General features: G+C 52.3%; 1 protein-coding gene across 3 annotated transcripts in view; it reads right to left on the bottom strand.

Moving 5' to 3' along the window:
• Positions 1-13,700, bottom strand: part of LOC141153993 (uncharacterized) — an 802,172-nt gene that overhangs the window by 690,716 nt on the left and 97,756 nt on the right. For all 3 annotated transcript variants that reach the window (XM_073639352.1, XM_073639353.1, XM_073639351.1), the window contains exon 5: positions 5,145-5,210. In XM_073639352.1, the coding sequence (XP_073495453.1) occupies positions 5,145-5,210 (66 nt within the window). The remainder of the gene's footprint in view (positions 1-5,144; positions 5,211-13,700) is intronic.

Raw genomic sequence — 13,700 nt, forward strand, 5'->3', positions numbered from 1 at the left:
CTTTTGGCCTGGAACAGCTCATGGTCTCACGGCTTTCAGTATCACCTCTATGCTGATGACACACAGATCTACCTCTCCAGACCTGATATCACCTCCTTACTAACCAGAATCCCACAATGTCTGTCTGCTATTTCAGCTTTCTTCTCTGCTAGATTTGTAAAACTTAACATGGATAAAACCGAATTCATCATCTTTCCACCATCTCATTCACCCCCCCTTCCCCAACCAACCTATCCATCAAAGTCAACGGCTGCCCATGCTCCCCAGTCCTGCAAGCTTGACTCTGATCTGTTCTTCAAACGTCAGATCCAAGCCCTTTCCACTTGCTGACAACTCCAAAATATCTCCGGTATCCGCACAATCCACAACCATGTATCTACAAAACACCAGTGCATGCCTTCATCATCTCCCGCCTCAATTACTGCAATCTCCTGCTCTGTGGCCTTCCTTTTACCACTCTCTTCCCCGGCATCTCCCCTCAGTCCATCCCTGCACTGGCTCCCTGTTGCCCAGAGGCTCCAGTTCAAAAGCCTAACTTTGGCATGCCAAGCCATCGAAAACCTGTCTCCTCCATACATCTGTGACCTAGTCTCCCTGTACTTACGTGCGCGTAACCTCCCATCCTTACAAGTTCTCCTTCTCTACTTCCCTCTTATCTTTTCTTGCCACAATCACGTACAAGAGTTGTCCCGTGCATCTCCCGTACTATGGAACTCCGTACCCCAACACATAATACTCTCACCTTCCTTGAAAACCTTGAAAAGGAAGCTGAAGACCCACTTTCTTCTGACAAGCGTACAATCTGCAGTAACCCTCGCTCCACCATACACTGCACGACCAGCTGTACCCTCACCTACTGTATCCTCACACATCCTTTGTAGATTGTTTGTGCGCCCTTACGAGCAGGGTCCTCTCTCCTCTTGTACCAGTCGGTGACCCCTGGACTGGGGGGCATCATAAACAACAAGGGACCCTCAAACGGTATGGGGGGCGTCCTAATGTATTGTAGTGACTACTGTCGGGGCCCTCAAAGTATTGGGGCCGTTATACAGTTTAAGGGCTAATGTAGGGGCCATTATACAGTTTGGGGCCTACCGTTGGGGCAATCATACAGTGTGGGGACCCTTATACAGTGTGGAGGGCTCTCATACTGTGTGTGGGTCCCACATAAATTGTCGGGACATTAAAAATAAGGTTGACCAAACAAGGCAAGTCTTCGCTGCCCATCCACCACAACCCCTATATATAAAAGATCACTGCTCCTCCCCATAACCTTCCTCCCCACCATCACTGAAGGAGAACTCACTCTCCTCCTCTCCAAATCGCACCTCACCACTTGTGCGCTTGACCTCATCCAACCTCCTCCCCAACCTCACCACCAGGCTTATCCCAGCCTACATCCCACTCCCACACTACCTCCTCATCCTGCCCTCTCTCTGTTGGTGTCCCTCAAGGCTCTGTTCTGGGACCCTTGATCTTTAGTCTATACTTTTGGCTTGGGACAACTCAAAGTCCCATTGCTTCCAGTACCATCTATACCCTGATGACACTCAGATGTACCTCTCGGGCCCAGATGTCACCTCTCTACTGTCCAAAATCCCTGAGTGTCTATCAGCCATATCTTCATTCGTCTCATTTTGCTTCCTAAAGCTCAATGCGGACAAAACTGAACTCAGCATCTTTCATACCTAACTCCCCTACCTGATCTATCTATCCCAATAAATTATAACATGCTTTCCCCTGTATCGCAAGTCTGCTGCCTCAGTGTAACTGACGCGCCCCCAGGGCCAAGGAGTACTCGGCAACCGAGCCTATGGATGCCGGTGGGGGATATCACGGTGGCTGGCCCGGTCCGTGGCCCAGGGTGGTCACCAAAAAGGGGGGGTTATTTACTTGGGATTTGTGAAGTGTTCGTGACGCCACCTGTGGAATGCAGCTAAAGGGAGCCGCCGCAGCGGAGCAGTCCTCTGAGGCAGATGTTAGGGCAGCTTATGATGGAACGGCTCCCCACAGGTGGAGCGGGCCTCAGGGCAGTGTGAATAGGGTGGGTTGCGCTGGGCGTTGTAGTGCCGGGAGGCAAGAGGGCGCAGATGAAAGAATGGACAGAGGCAGTACGGTGCAGTCATCCGAGTCTTTACTCACAATTCTTATGACAGTTCCACTGGTGCACTGTACGGGTGCTAGCCTCCCACGTCGTGCTGCGTTCACCAGGCAGGGGTTCAGCTCTTCCTCAGGCAGATTAGGAGCACCTGACGGAACCCCACTTTCTTGTGTTCCTAGCTAGACCATCTTCACGCTGGGTCTTTCTCCCTCCTGCCCTGCGCTTCCCCACTCTCAATCCCGCTCGGGTGCTCTGAGGTCCCTCCTGTCTTGCTGGAGTTCCCAGACCTGCTTGACCCTCACGGAGATTAGGATAGGGCTTTGGCAACTGGACTCTGAAAGCCAGAAGCCTCCGGTTTTTCCAGCCGAGATTTGAAGTTACACGACTGGTCCAAGGGCCGGCCCCCTTCTTACGGCCTACGATCCCTCTGTCTTCTGACAGATTGGGGGCGTACGGGTGCTGTCCCGCACTCGCCGCACCCCCAGGGATCCCTTCTTTAGATTGGAGCCTACTCCTCTGCTCCCCTCTAGGACTAGGCCCTACTTGTGGAGCAGAGCTCCTAATGAGACTCTGCTCCCTGACTGTCTTCCTGAACTGTTCTTCTGAACTGCTCTGCCACCCTAAGATGGCTTCCCTTTTTATACCTCCTCCCATGGTGCTCCCCTAAACTACTTCCTCAGCCCACACCCACTGCTGGTTCCCCCTACCTCTGGGTTCCCCCCACTCCAGCCAGGGACAGGGCTCAGCAGGAAACACATTGCATCTTGCCCTTCCAGCCGGCCTGGAGCAGTGTAGTGTTGGATGCAGGTGTTGGGGTTCCAGGCAGCACTCCATCCTTACCTGCGAGAAGGGGATACCACACCTCTGGGTGAGGTGCAATACCTCTGTGGCGACTGAACCCTCAGGGGCGCCACATAACCCTAGACTATGCCCTGTCCTTCAAACCGCACACCCAAGCTCTTGCCATCTCCTGCGCCTTCAACTAAAAAATATTTCTAGAATCCATCCTTTCCTCAACTCTGAATCTACTAAAATGTTATTGCATACCCTCATCTCCTGCCTTGATTACTGCAATATCTTGCTCTATGGCCTCCCTGCTAACACTCTCACACCTCTCCAGTCCGTCTCTGCTGCAAGACTAATCCATCTCTCGCCTCATTATTCCTCCTTGTCTCCCCTCTGAAAATCTCTTCATTGGCTTCCAATTCCCCAATGCATCCAGTTCAAACTATTTACATGGACCTGCAAAGCCATTCATAATCTGTCTCCTCCATATATCTCCAAACTAATCTCCCATTGCCTTCCAACACGTAATCTCCGGTCCTCTCAAAACCTCCTTCTCTCTTCCTCACTTAAAAGTTCCTCACCCAATCGCCTCCAAGACTTCTCCTAAGCATCCCCCATACTCTGGAATTCTGTGCCCCAACATGTCCAATTATCCGCCAGTTTCAGAGCTTTCGGAAGGAACTTGAAAACTCATTTCTTCAAGCAAGCTTACAGCCTACACTGACCTCGTTGCCACCTGACTAAAGCCTGCAATGACCCTACTGCCACCTCACCAACACCAGAGCTGCCGCAACCCCCCCAACTTACTGTATCCTTCTCCATTATCCTGCAGATTTTAAGCTTGTAAGGACAGGTCCCTTTCCCCTCTGTACCAGTCTGTCATTGTCACTTTGTTCACTGTAATTTATATTTGTATTTTTTATGTAACCCCTTTTCATGTACAGCACCATGGAATCAATGGTGCTCTAAAACTAAATAATATTAATTTTACAGTGTAGAGACACTTATAGAGCTTGGAGCCTACCGTGGGGGCAATCATACAGTGTGGGAGCTAATGTGGAGGCCATTATGCATTGTGGGAGCTAATGCAGGGGCCATCATAAAGTGTGGGGACTATTGTGGAGATCATTATACAGTGGGGGGGCCATTGTACAGTGTGGGTTCTACTGCAGAGGCCATTATACAGTGTGAGGGCTGCTGAGGGGGGCATTATACTGTGTTTTAGGACAGCAGTGGGGACATCATACTATATATGAGTGAGCTGTGGGGGTATCATACTGTGTATAGCAGAGCTGTGGGCCCACCATACTGTGTATAGGGGAGCCGTGGGGGCATTATACTGAGCATAGGGGATCTGCGGGCCCATCATACTGTATATAGGGCAGCTGTGGGCCCACCATAATGTCTAGAGGGGAGCTGTACGTGGGGGGACTCAAGGGACATTATTAAATGTTAAGTTGGCACTTAAGCAGCATTATTGTTATAGGGGCACTCAGAGTATTGTGACCGTCAAAGGTGCACATGGGACGTTATTACTTTCTAGGTGCAAAATGTGGACACTGTTTTCTAGGGCATTTGCACAGAACATTAATATTTTCTAATTTTCTAAGGGGCAAATTTACTATCTGGAGGGCACAAAGGAGGCATTATTACTATGTAAGGGGCACAGTGATGGGAATTATTATGTGGGGCAGTAAAAGGAGTGCTTTCATTGTGCAAAACAGCAGATGCAGTAATAGGGACACATACAGCAGCAGAGGCTCAGCATTGGGGTATCAGTAGTTTGTGCAGGTTGGAATTAGATGGGGACGGTGCTGGAAGTGTGAGAAGTCAAACGTGTCTATGTTGTAATCTCTGAAGACGAGTCCTGGCTGGAGAAGTTGTCATGTTGGTCTGGGCCAGATGGAAAAGACAGGAAAAGTGAACGACTCCATAAAAAAAAAACGTCAGCTGTAAGTCTCTATCTGTAACTGTATTGTTATCTCTTATATGTTCTGCAGGACTGGTATCTACCACTATATGGTCACCATATCGCAGTAATGTTGGTGTTGGTCTTTTTGTAAAGATTTCTTTTCAGTAACAGCCTCGTCATCTCCTGAGGTTCCCCTATACCCACCGTTAGAATGTGCCACCATATTTGTAATCATGATTACCTGGTTAGGTGCCTACAAGGTGCCTACTCGAATGTTTCGTTCCCCGAGCTGAACCCCTAGGTACGCCTCTCGTTTAGTGTAATGGAAACTAAAAGCATTTTTACCTTTCATTAATGTGGTAAGTTGGTGGCCATGTTTATCCAGTAGGGTTTCCTCCATTAGAGTGTCACCTAAAAATATGACAGTTTTAAACAATTTGTAACACTGTATGTACAAACAAAACATATATAAGATTATATGGTGACACGGACAAGGAAATCGTCCTAACAGCAAACAGTTAGGTAACTGGACTGGTGATACATTTCTTATTGGTAACTACTGTATACATAAACTTAAAGGGAACCTGTCACTCGATGATTCAGAGGTTGTCTGCACAGATTTAAGAGCTGGCCGGGAACCATAAGAAGTGATGTGACTAGTCTAGCACTGTCTACAGCCGGTTTCTCCCTGACCGGCTCTGGTTGATTGACATGTCCCTCCTTATGTACAGACATGGGAGAGGTCCATCAAATAACTAGAGCAATGCGGGGGACAAGATATTTGAGCAATGCTTTCTCTGTTTTCCTGAAATGCTGCAGCCATTATTGGATTCACGCTGTCCTATGACTCCGTATGCTACATTTCAATTGATGGAGCTGGGTGAGGACTTGTTCTATTACACGTCATTTTCAGTCGGTGGAGCTGTATGAGGGCTTATTGTTTGCGAGTCGACACAAAGTTTTTATGTATATTATTTTGGGATGTGAGGGCTTATTGTTTGCGAGTCGAGACAAAGTTTTTATGTATGTTATTTTGGGATAGCTATGAAATTTTGATCGCCCTTTTAACAACATTGCGATGACTTAAAAAAAAAAAACTTTTGGAGGTTTTACCGTATGTTTCGGACTATAAGATGCACCGGACCATAAGATGCACCTAGGTTTTGGAGGAGGAAAATGGAAAAAAAATGAAAGCAAAAAATGTGGTCATGATGCACTGTTATGGAGAGGGGGTCTGCTGCTGAAACTGTTATAGGGGTAACTAGCTATTGAACCTGTTCTACGACCGGGTAGCGAGCATTTTTATTGGTATACAGTATGCTCTCCCATCCTGGTCCATGCTCCCCCATCCTGGCATATGCTCCCCCATCCTGGCATATGCTCCCCCATCCTGGCATGTGTTCCCCCATCCTGTTGTGTGCAGTCCCCATCCTGTTATGTGTTCCCCCATCCTGTTATGTGCAGCCCCCATCCTGTTATGTGCTCCCCTGTCGTGTTATGTGCAGCCCCCATCCTGTGCTCCCCATCCTGTTATGTGCAGTCCCCAACCTGTTATGTGCAGTCCCCATCCTGTTATGTGCTGCCACATCCTGTGCCCCCATCCTGTTATGTGCAGTCCCCATCCTGTCATGTGCTGCCACCATCCTGCGCCTCCATCCTGTTATCTGCAGTGCCCAACCTGTTATGTGCAGCCCCCATCCTGGTATGTGCTGCCCCCCATCTTGCTATATGCTCCCCCATCCTGGTATATGCTCCCCCATCCTTGTCCATGCTCCCCCATCCTGGTATATGCTCTCCCATCCTTGTCCATGCTCCCCCATCCTGGCATGTGCAACCCCCATCCTGTTATGTGCAGCCCCCGTCCAGTTATGTACAGCCCCCATCCTGTTATGTGCAGCCCCCATCCTGTTATATGCAGCCCCCATCCTGTTATGTGCAGCCCCCATCCTGTTATGTGCTGCCCCCATCCTGTTTTGTGCTGCCCCTATCCTGCTCCCCCATCCTGTTATGTGCTGTTCCTATCCTGTTTTGTGCTGCCCCCATACTGCGCCCCATCCTGTTATGTGCGGCCACTTTCCTGCGCCCGCATCCTGGTATGTGCTGACCCCCATCTTGGTATATGCTCCCCCATTCTGGTATATGCTCCCCCATCCTGGCATATGCTCCACCATCCTGGCATGTGCTCCCCCATCCTGTTATGTGCAGCCTCCATCCTGTTATGTGCAGCCCCCATCCTGTTATGTGCAGCCCCCATCCTGTTATGTGCCGCCTCCATCCTGTTATGTGCAGCCCCCATCCAGTTATGTGCAGCCCCCATCCTGCACCCCCATCCTGTTTTGTGCAGCCCCAATCCAGTTATGTGCAGCCCCCATCCTGTTATGTGCTGCTCCCATCCTGTTTTGTGTTGCCCCCATCCTGCGCCCTATCCTGTTATGTGCTGCCACCATCCTGCGCCCTCATCCTGGTATGTGCTGCCCCCCATCTTGGTATATGCTCCCCCATCCTGGTCCATGGTCCCCCATCCTGGCATATGCTCCCCCATCCTGGCATATGCTCCCCCATCCTGTTATGTGCAGCCTCCATCCTGTTATGTGCAGCCCCCATCCTGCTTTGTGCTGTCCCCATCCTGCGCTCCATCCTGTTATGTGCTGCCACCATCCTGTGCCCCCATCCTGGTATGTGCTGTCCCCCATCTTGGTATATGCTCCCCCATTCTGGTATATGCTCCCCCATCCTGGCATATGCTCCCCTATCCTGGCATGTGCTCCCCCATCCTGTTATGTGAAGCCCCCATCCTGTTATGTGCTGCCCCCATCCAGTCCCCCATCCTCTTTTGTGCTGCCCCCATCCTGCTCCCCCATCCGGAGGCTGGGGGAAGAGTGTGGCGCCGGAGTACGCGCGTGCCCATACCGCGCTGTCTGGCCCCATTTTATTAAAGACACACTACAAATGTGTCTTCACTAAAATGGCGCCGGATAGCACGCTATGTGTGTGGCGCCCCTGAGGGTTCGACTGCCACAGGGATGCTGCACTTCTTTAATGGAGTGTAATGTTCCTCCTCTGAGGTAAGAACAGTGTGATAGTCGTGACCCAAACCTTGCATCCAACACTACATTTCTCCACCAGAGGGGGCTAGAATGCACTAGGTGCTGCCCTCCTGGTTACAGGGAGACTGGGGAACCAAGAGTTAGGGGAACCAGTTAGTGGGTGAGGGTGGAGGACTTACAATTTAGTTACACTTTAAATTTCATATTTAATAAAAAGCCATCTTGGTCTTTGGTCCTTTTGTTCTTAGTACTGTGATCTCCCTACCTGAGCGTGGATCCTGTGTGGGCCTGCAGAGGACGGAGACACGGCCCTCATATCTTGGCCTTGGGACGAGGGGCAGGTTGTAGACAAGGAATGTCTCGACCCGGTCAAAGACCAGGACCAAGAAGGCCCGGAGCTTAAGAGTGTGGCTCCATAGCAAATGGATCCCGGGGAAGATGCAGACGGAGTGGCGTACGCCACCTGTCCTCACCAACTGATATATTCAGTGGGAGTCCGGCTGCAAGAGGGGTACCGGCCCCCGACACCCGACCTTGCTACTCCATGTCCTGGTCGGGAAAGCCCGGGAGGCCCTGAGGATCCCACCGGGTATTGGAAGGAGCGGAGTTGCCACCCATACCCTTGTTCTGAGAGGAGCTCAGAGGGAGATCCGGCCTATTCGCACACACACGGACAGGAAAGGATTCGGTCTGTAGTTCAGGAACACTCTGGTGTAGGGTCCCGATTGAATGCTGGACTTACTCGGAGGTTGTCAGACCCCCGTCCCTGGTGACCGCAGGACTCCGCGGGGAGCAGGAAGTCGCCTTCCTTCTGCCAACTCTAAAGTGAGTAAAGCTCACTACTACCCCCTCCATCCTGTCCCTCTGCCCTGAGGCCTTGCTCCGCCTGTGGGGAGTAGTAATAACTATGGCCGCCATACTACCATGCCTCAGCGGACTGCAGCGGCGCTGGTGGCCTTCACCAGGTGCCACAGGTGGCGTAGTCGGAATCAGCCACTCAACCCGGATAAGCCCACACCATCCTTTTAATGTGACGGCCCTGTGCACGGGTCGGGTCCGGGCCACGGCTGCACCCCATCTCTCCATCATAGGACCCGACTCCGAGTCTCCCATCTCCCAGGGTAAAGAAAAGGGCTTTCGAGTAGAGGCGTCGCATGTGCATGCGCGATTCAGATGCTGCACTCCTCCCCCGGCATCCGGCCCGAACAGAGGTGCCGCTGCAACACTCCTCCCGGTCAGGTATGTATTTATGGCGCCTGAGATCATGGTATGCGTTCAGTGCCTATGCATACTGAGATCTCCGGCGCCATATACTCCTCTTATCTGTAACAGCTGGATGCGTTCTTCTGTGTGGAGCCAGACTGCGCAGGCGAATTGTGCTTGCGCAGTCTATACATTGCACCCCTTATCCCCATCCTGGTATGCAAGGCACCCCTCATCCTGGTATGCATGGCACCCCTGATCCCCATCCCTATATGCATGGCACTCCTAATCCTCATCCCGGTATGCATGGCACCCCTGATCCCAATCCCAGTATGCATGGCACCCCTGATCTCCATCCCAGTATGCATGGCACCCCTGATCTCCATCCTGGTATGCATGGCATCCCTCATCCTGGTATGCATGGCACCCTTGATATCCATCCTGGTATACATACCACCCCTCATCCTGGTATGTATGGCATCCCTCATCCTGGTATGCATGGCACCCCTCCTTCCTGGTATGCATGGCACCCCTCCATCCTGGTATGCATGGCACCCCTTATCCTGGTATGCATGGCACCCCTCATCCTGGTATGCATGGCACCCCTCCATCCTGGTATGCATGGCACCCCTCATACTGGTATGCATGGCACCCCTCAATCCTGGAATACATGGCACCCCTGATCCCCATCCTGGTATGCATGGCGCCCCTCCATCCTGGTATGCATGGCACCCTTGATCTCCATCCTGGTATGCATAGCACCCCTCCATCCTGGTATGCATGGCACCCCTCCCCCCTCATCCTGGTATGCATGGCACCCCTCCATCCTGGTATGTATGGCACCTCTCACCCCTCACCCTGGTATGCATGGCACCCCTCATCCCTCATCCTGGCATGCATGGCCCCACTAATCCTGGTATACATGGCACCCTTGATCTCCATCCTGGTATACATGGCATACCTCATCCCTATCCTGGAATACATGGCTCCCCTCATCCTTATCCTGGTATACATGGCACCTCTCATCCCTATCCTGGTATGCATGGCACCAGGGGTGGATTAAGAGTAGCAAGGGCCCTGGGCAGTTTAGAAGGCATGGCCCCCCCCACACACACACACCTGATGTATCACGTGACATTTCACATGATCCCCTTTGATAGATCACGTGATAGTTCACGTGAATTTAATTTGGCACAATATTAATATATTATATTCATTTTTTTACATTAATTGTATGACTTAATATTGAGCACAATTAGGTATGCTGACATCCCCTATATATAGTATGAGACGCTACATAAAATATGAGCTGCCACATAATCCTCCTATACACAGCAGGAGGCCGCACGCAGCCATCTATACACAGCAGGAGGCCGCACGTAGCCATCTATACACAGAAGGAAGCTGGGCGGCGCCATCTATACACAGCAGGAAGCTGCACGTAGCCATCTATACACAGCGGGAGGCCGCACGTAGCCAACTATACACAGCAGGGAGCCGCACGGCGCCATCTATACACAGCAGGATGCCGCACATAGCCATGTATACACAGCAGGAGGCCACACGTAACCATCTATACACAGCAGGAGGCCGCACGTAGCCAACTATACACAGCGGGAGGCCGCACGTAGCCATCTATACACAGCCGGAGGCCGCATGGCGCCATCTATACACAGCAGGGAGCCACACGGCGCCATCTATACACAGCGGGAGGAGGCTGAACGTAGCCATCTATACACAGCAGGAGGCAGCACGGCGCCATCTATACATAGCTGGTGGACGCACGTAGCCAACTATACACAGCAGGAGGCCGCACGTAGCAATCTATACACAGCAGGAGTCCGCACGTGGCTATCTATAGACAGCGGGAGGCCGCACTTAGCCATCTATACACAAAAGGAGGCCGCACGGCGCCATGTATACACAGAAGGGAGCCGCATGGCGCCATCTATACACAGCAGTGAGCTGCACGTAGCCATCTATACACAGCGGGAGGAGGCACTTGTTGCCATCTATACACAGCGGGAGGCCGCACATAGCTATCTGTACACAGCAGGGAGGCGGATGGCGCCATCTATACACAGCAGGAGGCCGCACGTGGCCATCTATACACAGCGGGGAGCCGCACGGCACCATCTATACACAGGGGGAGGCCACACGTAGCCATCTATACACAGAAGGAAGCTGGACGGCGCCATCTGTACACAGCAGGGAGCTGCACGTAGCCATTTATACACAGCGGGAGGCCACACGTAGCCATATGTACACAGTAGGGAGCCGCAATGCGCCATTTATACACAGCAGGAGGCCGCACGTAGCCATCTATACACAGAAGGAAGCCAGACGGCGCTATCTATACACAGCAGGGAGATGCATGTAGCCATCTATACACAGCGGGAGGCCGCACGTAGCCATATATACACAGCAGGGAGCCACATGGCGCCATCTATACACAGCAGGACGCCGCACGTAGCCATCTATACACAGCAGGAGGCCACACAGAGCCATCTATACACAGCAGGAGGCAGCACGTAGTCATCTATACACAGTAGGAAGCTGCATGTAGCCATCTATATACAGCAGGAGGCCGCACGTAGCCAACTATACACAGCAGTGAGCCGCACGGCGCCATATATACACAGCAGGACGCCGCACATAGCCATCTATACACAGCAGGAGGCCACAGATAACCATCTATACACAGCAGGAGGCTGCACGTAGCTAACTTTACACAGTGGGAGGCCGCACGTAGCCATCTATACACATCAGGAGGCCGCATGGCGCCATCTATACACAGCAGGGAGCCACACGGCGCCATCTATACACAGAGTTAGGAGGCTGAACATAGCCATCTATTCCCAGCGGGAGGCCGCTCATATCTATCTATACACAGCGGGAGGCCGCACGGCGCCATCTATACATAGCGGTAAGCTGCATGTAGCCAACTATACACAGCAGTGAGGCCTCATGTAGCAATTTATACACAGCAGGAGTCCGCACGTGGCCATCTATACAAAGCGGGAGGCCACACGTAGCCATCTATACACAAAAGGCGGCCGCACGGCGCCATGTATAAACAGAAGGGACCCGCATGGTGCCATCTATACACAGCAGGGAGCTGCACGTAGCCATCTATACACAGCGGGAGGAGGCCGCTCGGTGCCATCTATACACAGCGTGAGGCCGCATGTACCCATCTGTACACAGCGTGAGGTGGATGGCGCAATCTATACACAGCGGGAGGCCGCATGTAGCCATCTATACAGAGTAGGGAGCCGCATGGCACCATCTATACACAGCGGGAGGCCGCACGTAGCCATCTATACACAGCGGGGGCCTGCACGCCACCATCTATACACAGCAAGGAGCTGCACGTAGCCATCTATACACAGCGGGAGGACGCACAGCGCCATCTATACACAGCGGGAGGCCGCACGTAGCAAACTATACACAGCAGGAGGCCTCAAGTAGCCATCTATAGACAGTAGGAGTCCACACGTAGCCATCTATACACAATAGGAGGCCGCATGGCGCCATCTATACACAGCAGGGAGCTGCAAGTAGCCATCTATACACAGCAGGGAGGAGGCCGTTCGGTGCCATCTATACACAGCGGGAGGCCGCACGTAGCCACCTATACACAGCAGGGAGCCGGAAAGCGCCATCTATACACTGCAGGAGGCCGCATGTAGCCATCTATACAGAGCAGGAGTCCACACGTAGCCATCTATACACAGCAGGAGTCCGCACTTGGCCATCTATACACAGCGGGAGGCCGCACCTAGCCATCTATATACAAAAGGAGGCCGCACTGCGCCATGTATACACAGAAGGGAGCCGAATGGCGCCATCTATACACAGCAGGGAGCTGCACGTAGCCATCTATACACAGCGGGAGGAGGCGCTCGTTGCCATCTATACACAGCGGGAGGCCGCACGTAGCTATCTGTACACAGCAGGGAGGCGGATGGCGCCATCTATACACAGCAGGAGGCCACACTTAGCCATCTATACACAGCAGGGAGCAGCATGGCGCCATTTATACACAGCAGGAGGCCGCACGTACCCATCTATACACAGCGGGGAGCCGCACGGCACCATCTATACACAGCGGGAGGCCACACGTAGCCATCTATACACAGAAGAAAGCTGGACGGCACCATCTGTACACAGCAGGGAGCTGCACGTAGCCATTTATACACAGCGGGAGGCCACACGTAGCAAGTATGTACACAGCAGGGAGCTGCAATGCGCCATTTATACACAGCAGGAGGCCGCACGTAGCCATCTATACACAGAAGGAAGCCAGACGGCGATATCTATACACAGCAGGGAGATGCAAGTAGCCATCTATACACAGCGGGAGGCCACACACAGCCATCTATACACAGCAGGAGGCAGCATGTAGCCATCTATACACAGCAGGAAGCTGCATGTAGCCATCTATACACAGCAGGAGGCCGCACGTAGTCATCTATGCACAGCAGGGAGCTGCATGGCACCATCTATATACAGCAGGAGGCCACATGTAGCCAACTATACACAGCAGGGAGCCGCACGGCGCCATATATACACAGCAGGACGCCGCAAATAGCCATCTATACACAGCAGGAGGCCACAGATAACCATCTATACACAGCAGGAGGCTGCA

The sequence above is a fragment of the Phyllobates terribilis genome, unplaced genomic scaffold, assembly GCF_046119375.1.
Source record: "Phyllobates terribilis strain yellow unplaced genomic scaffold, ASM4611937v1 Scaffold_7__3_contigs__length_470593459, whole genome shotgun sequence".
NCBI classification, from domain to species: domain Eukaryota; kingdom Metazoa; phylum Chordata; class Amphibia; order Anura; family Dendrobatidae; genus Phyllobates; species Phyllobates terribilis.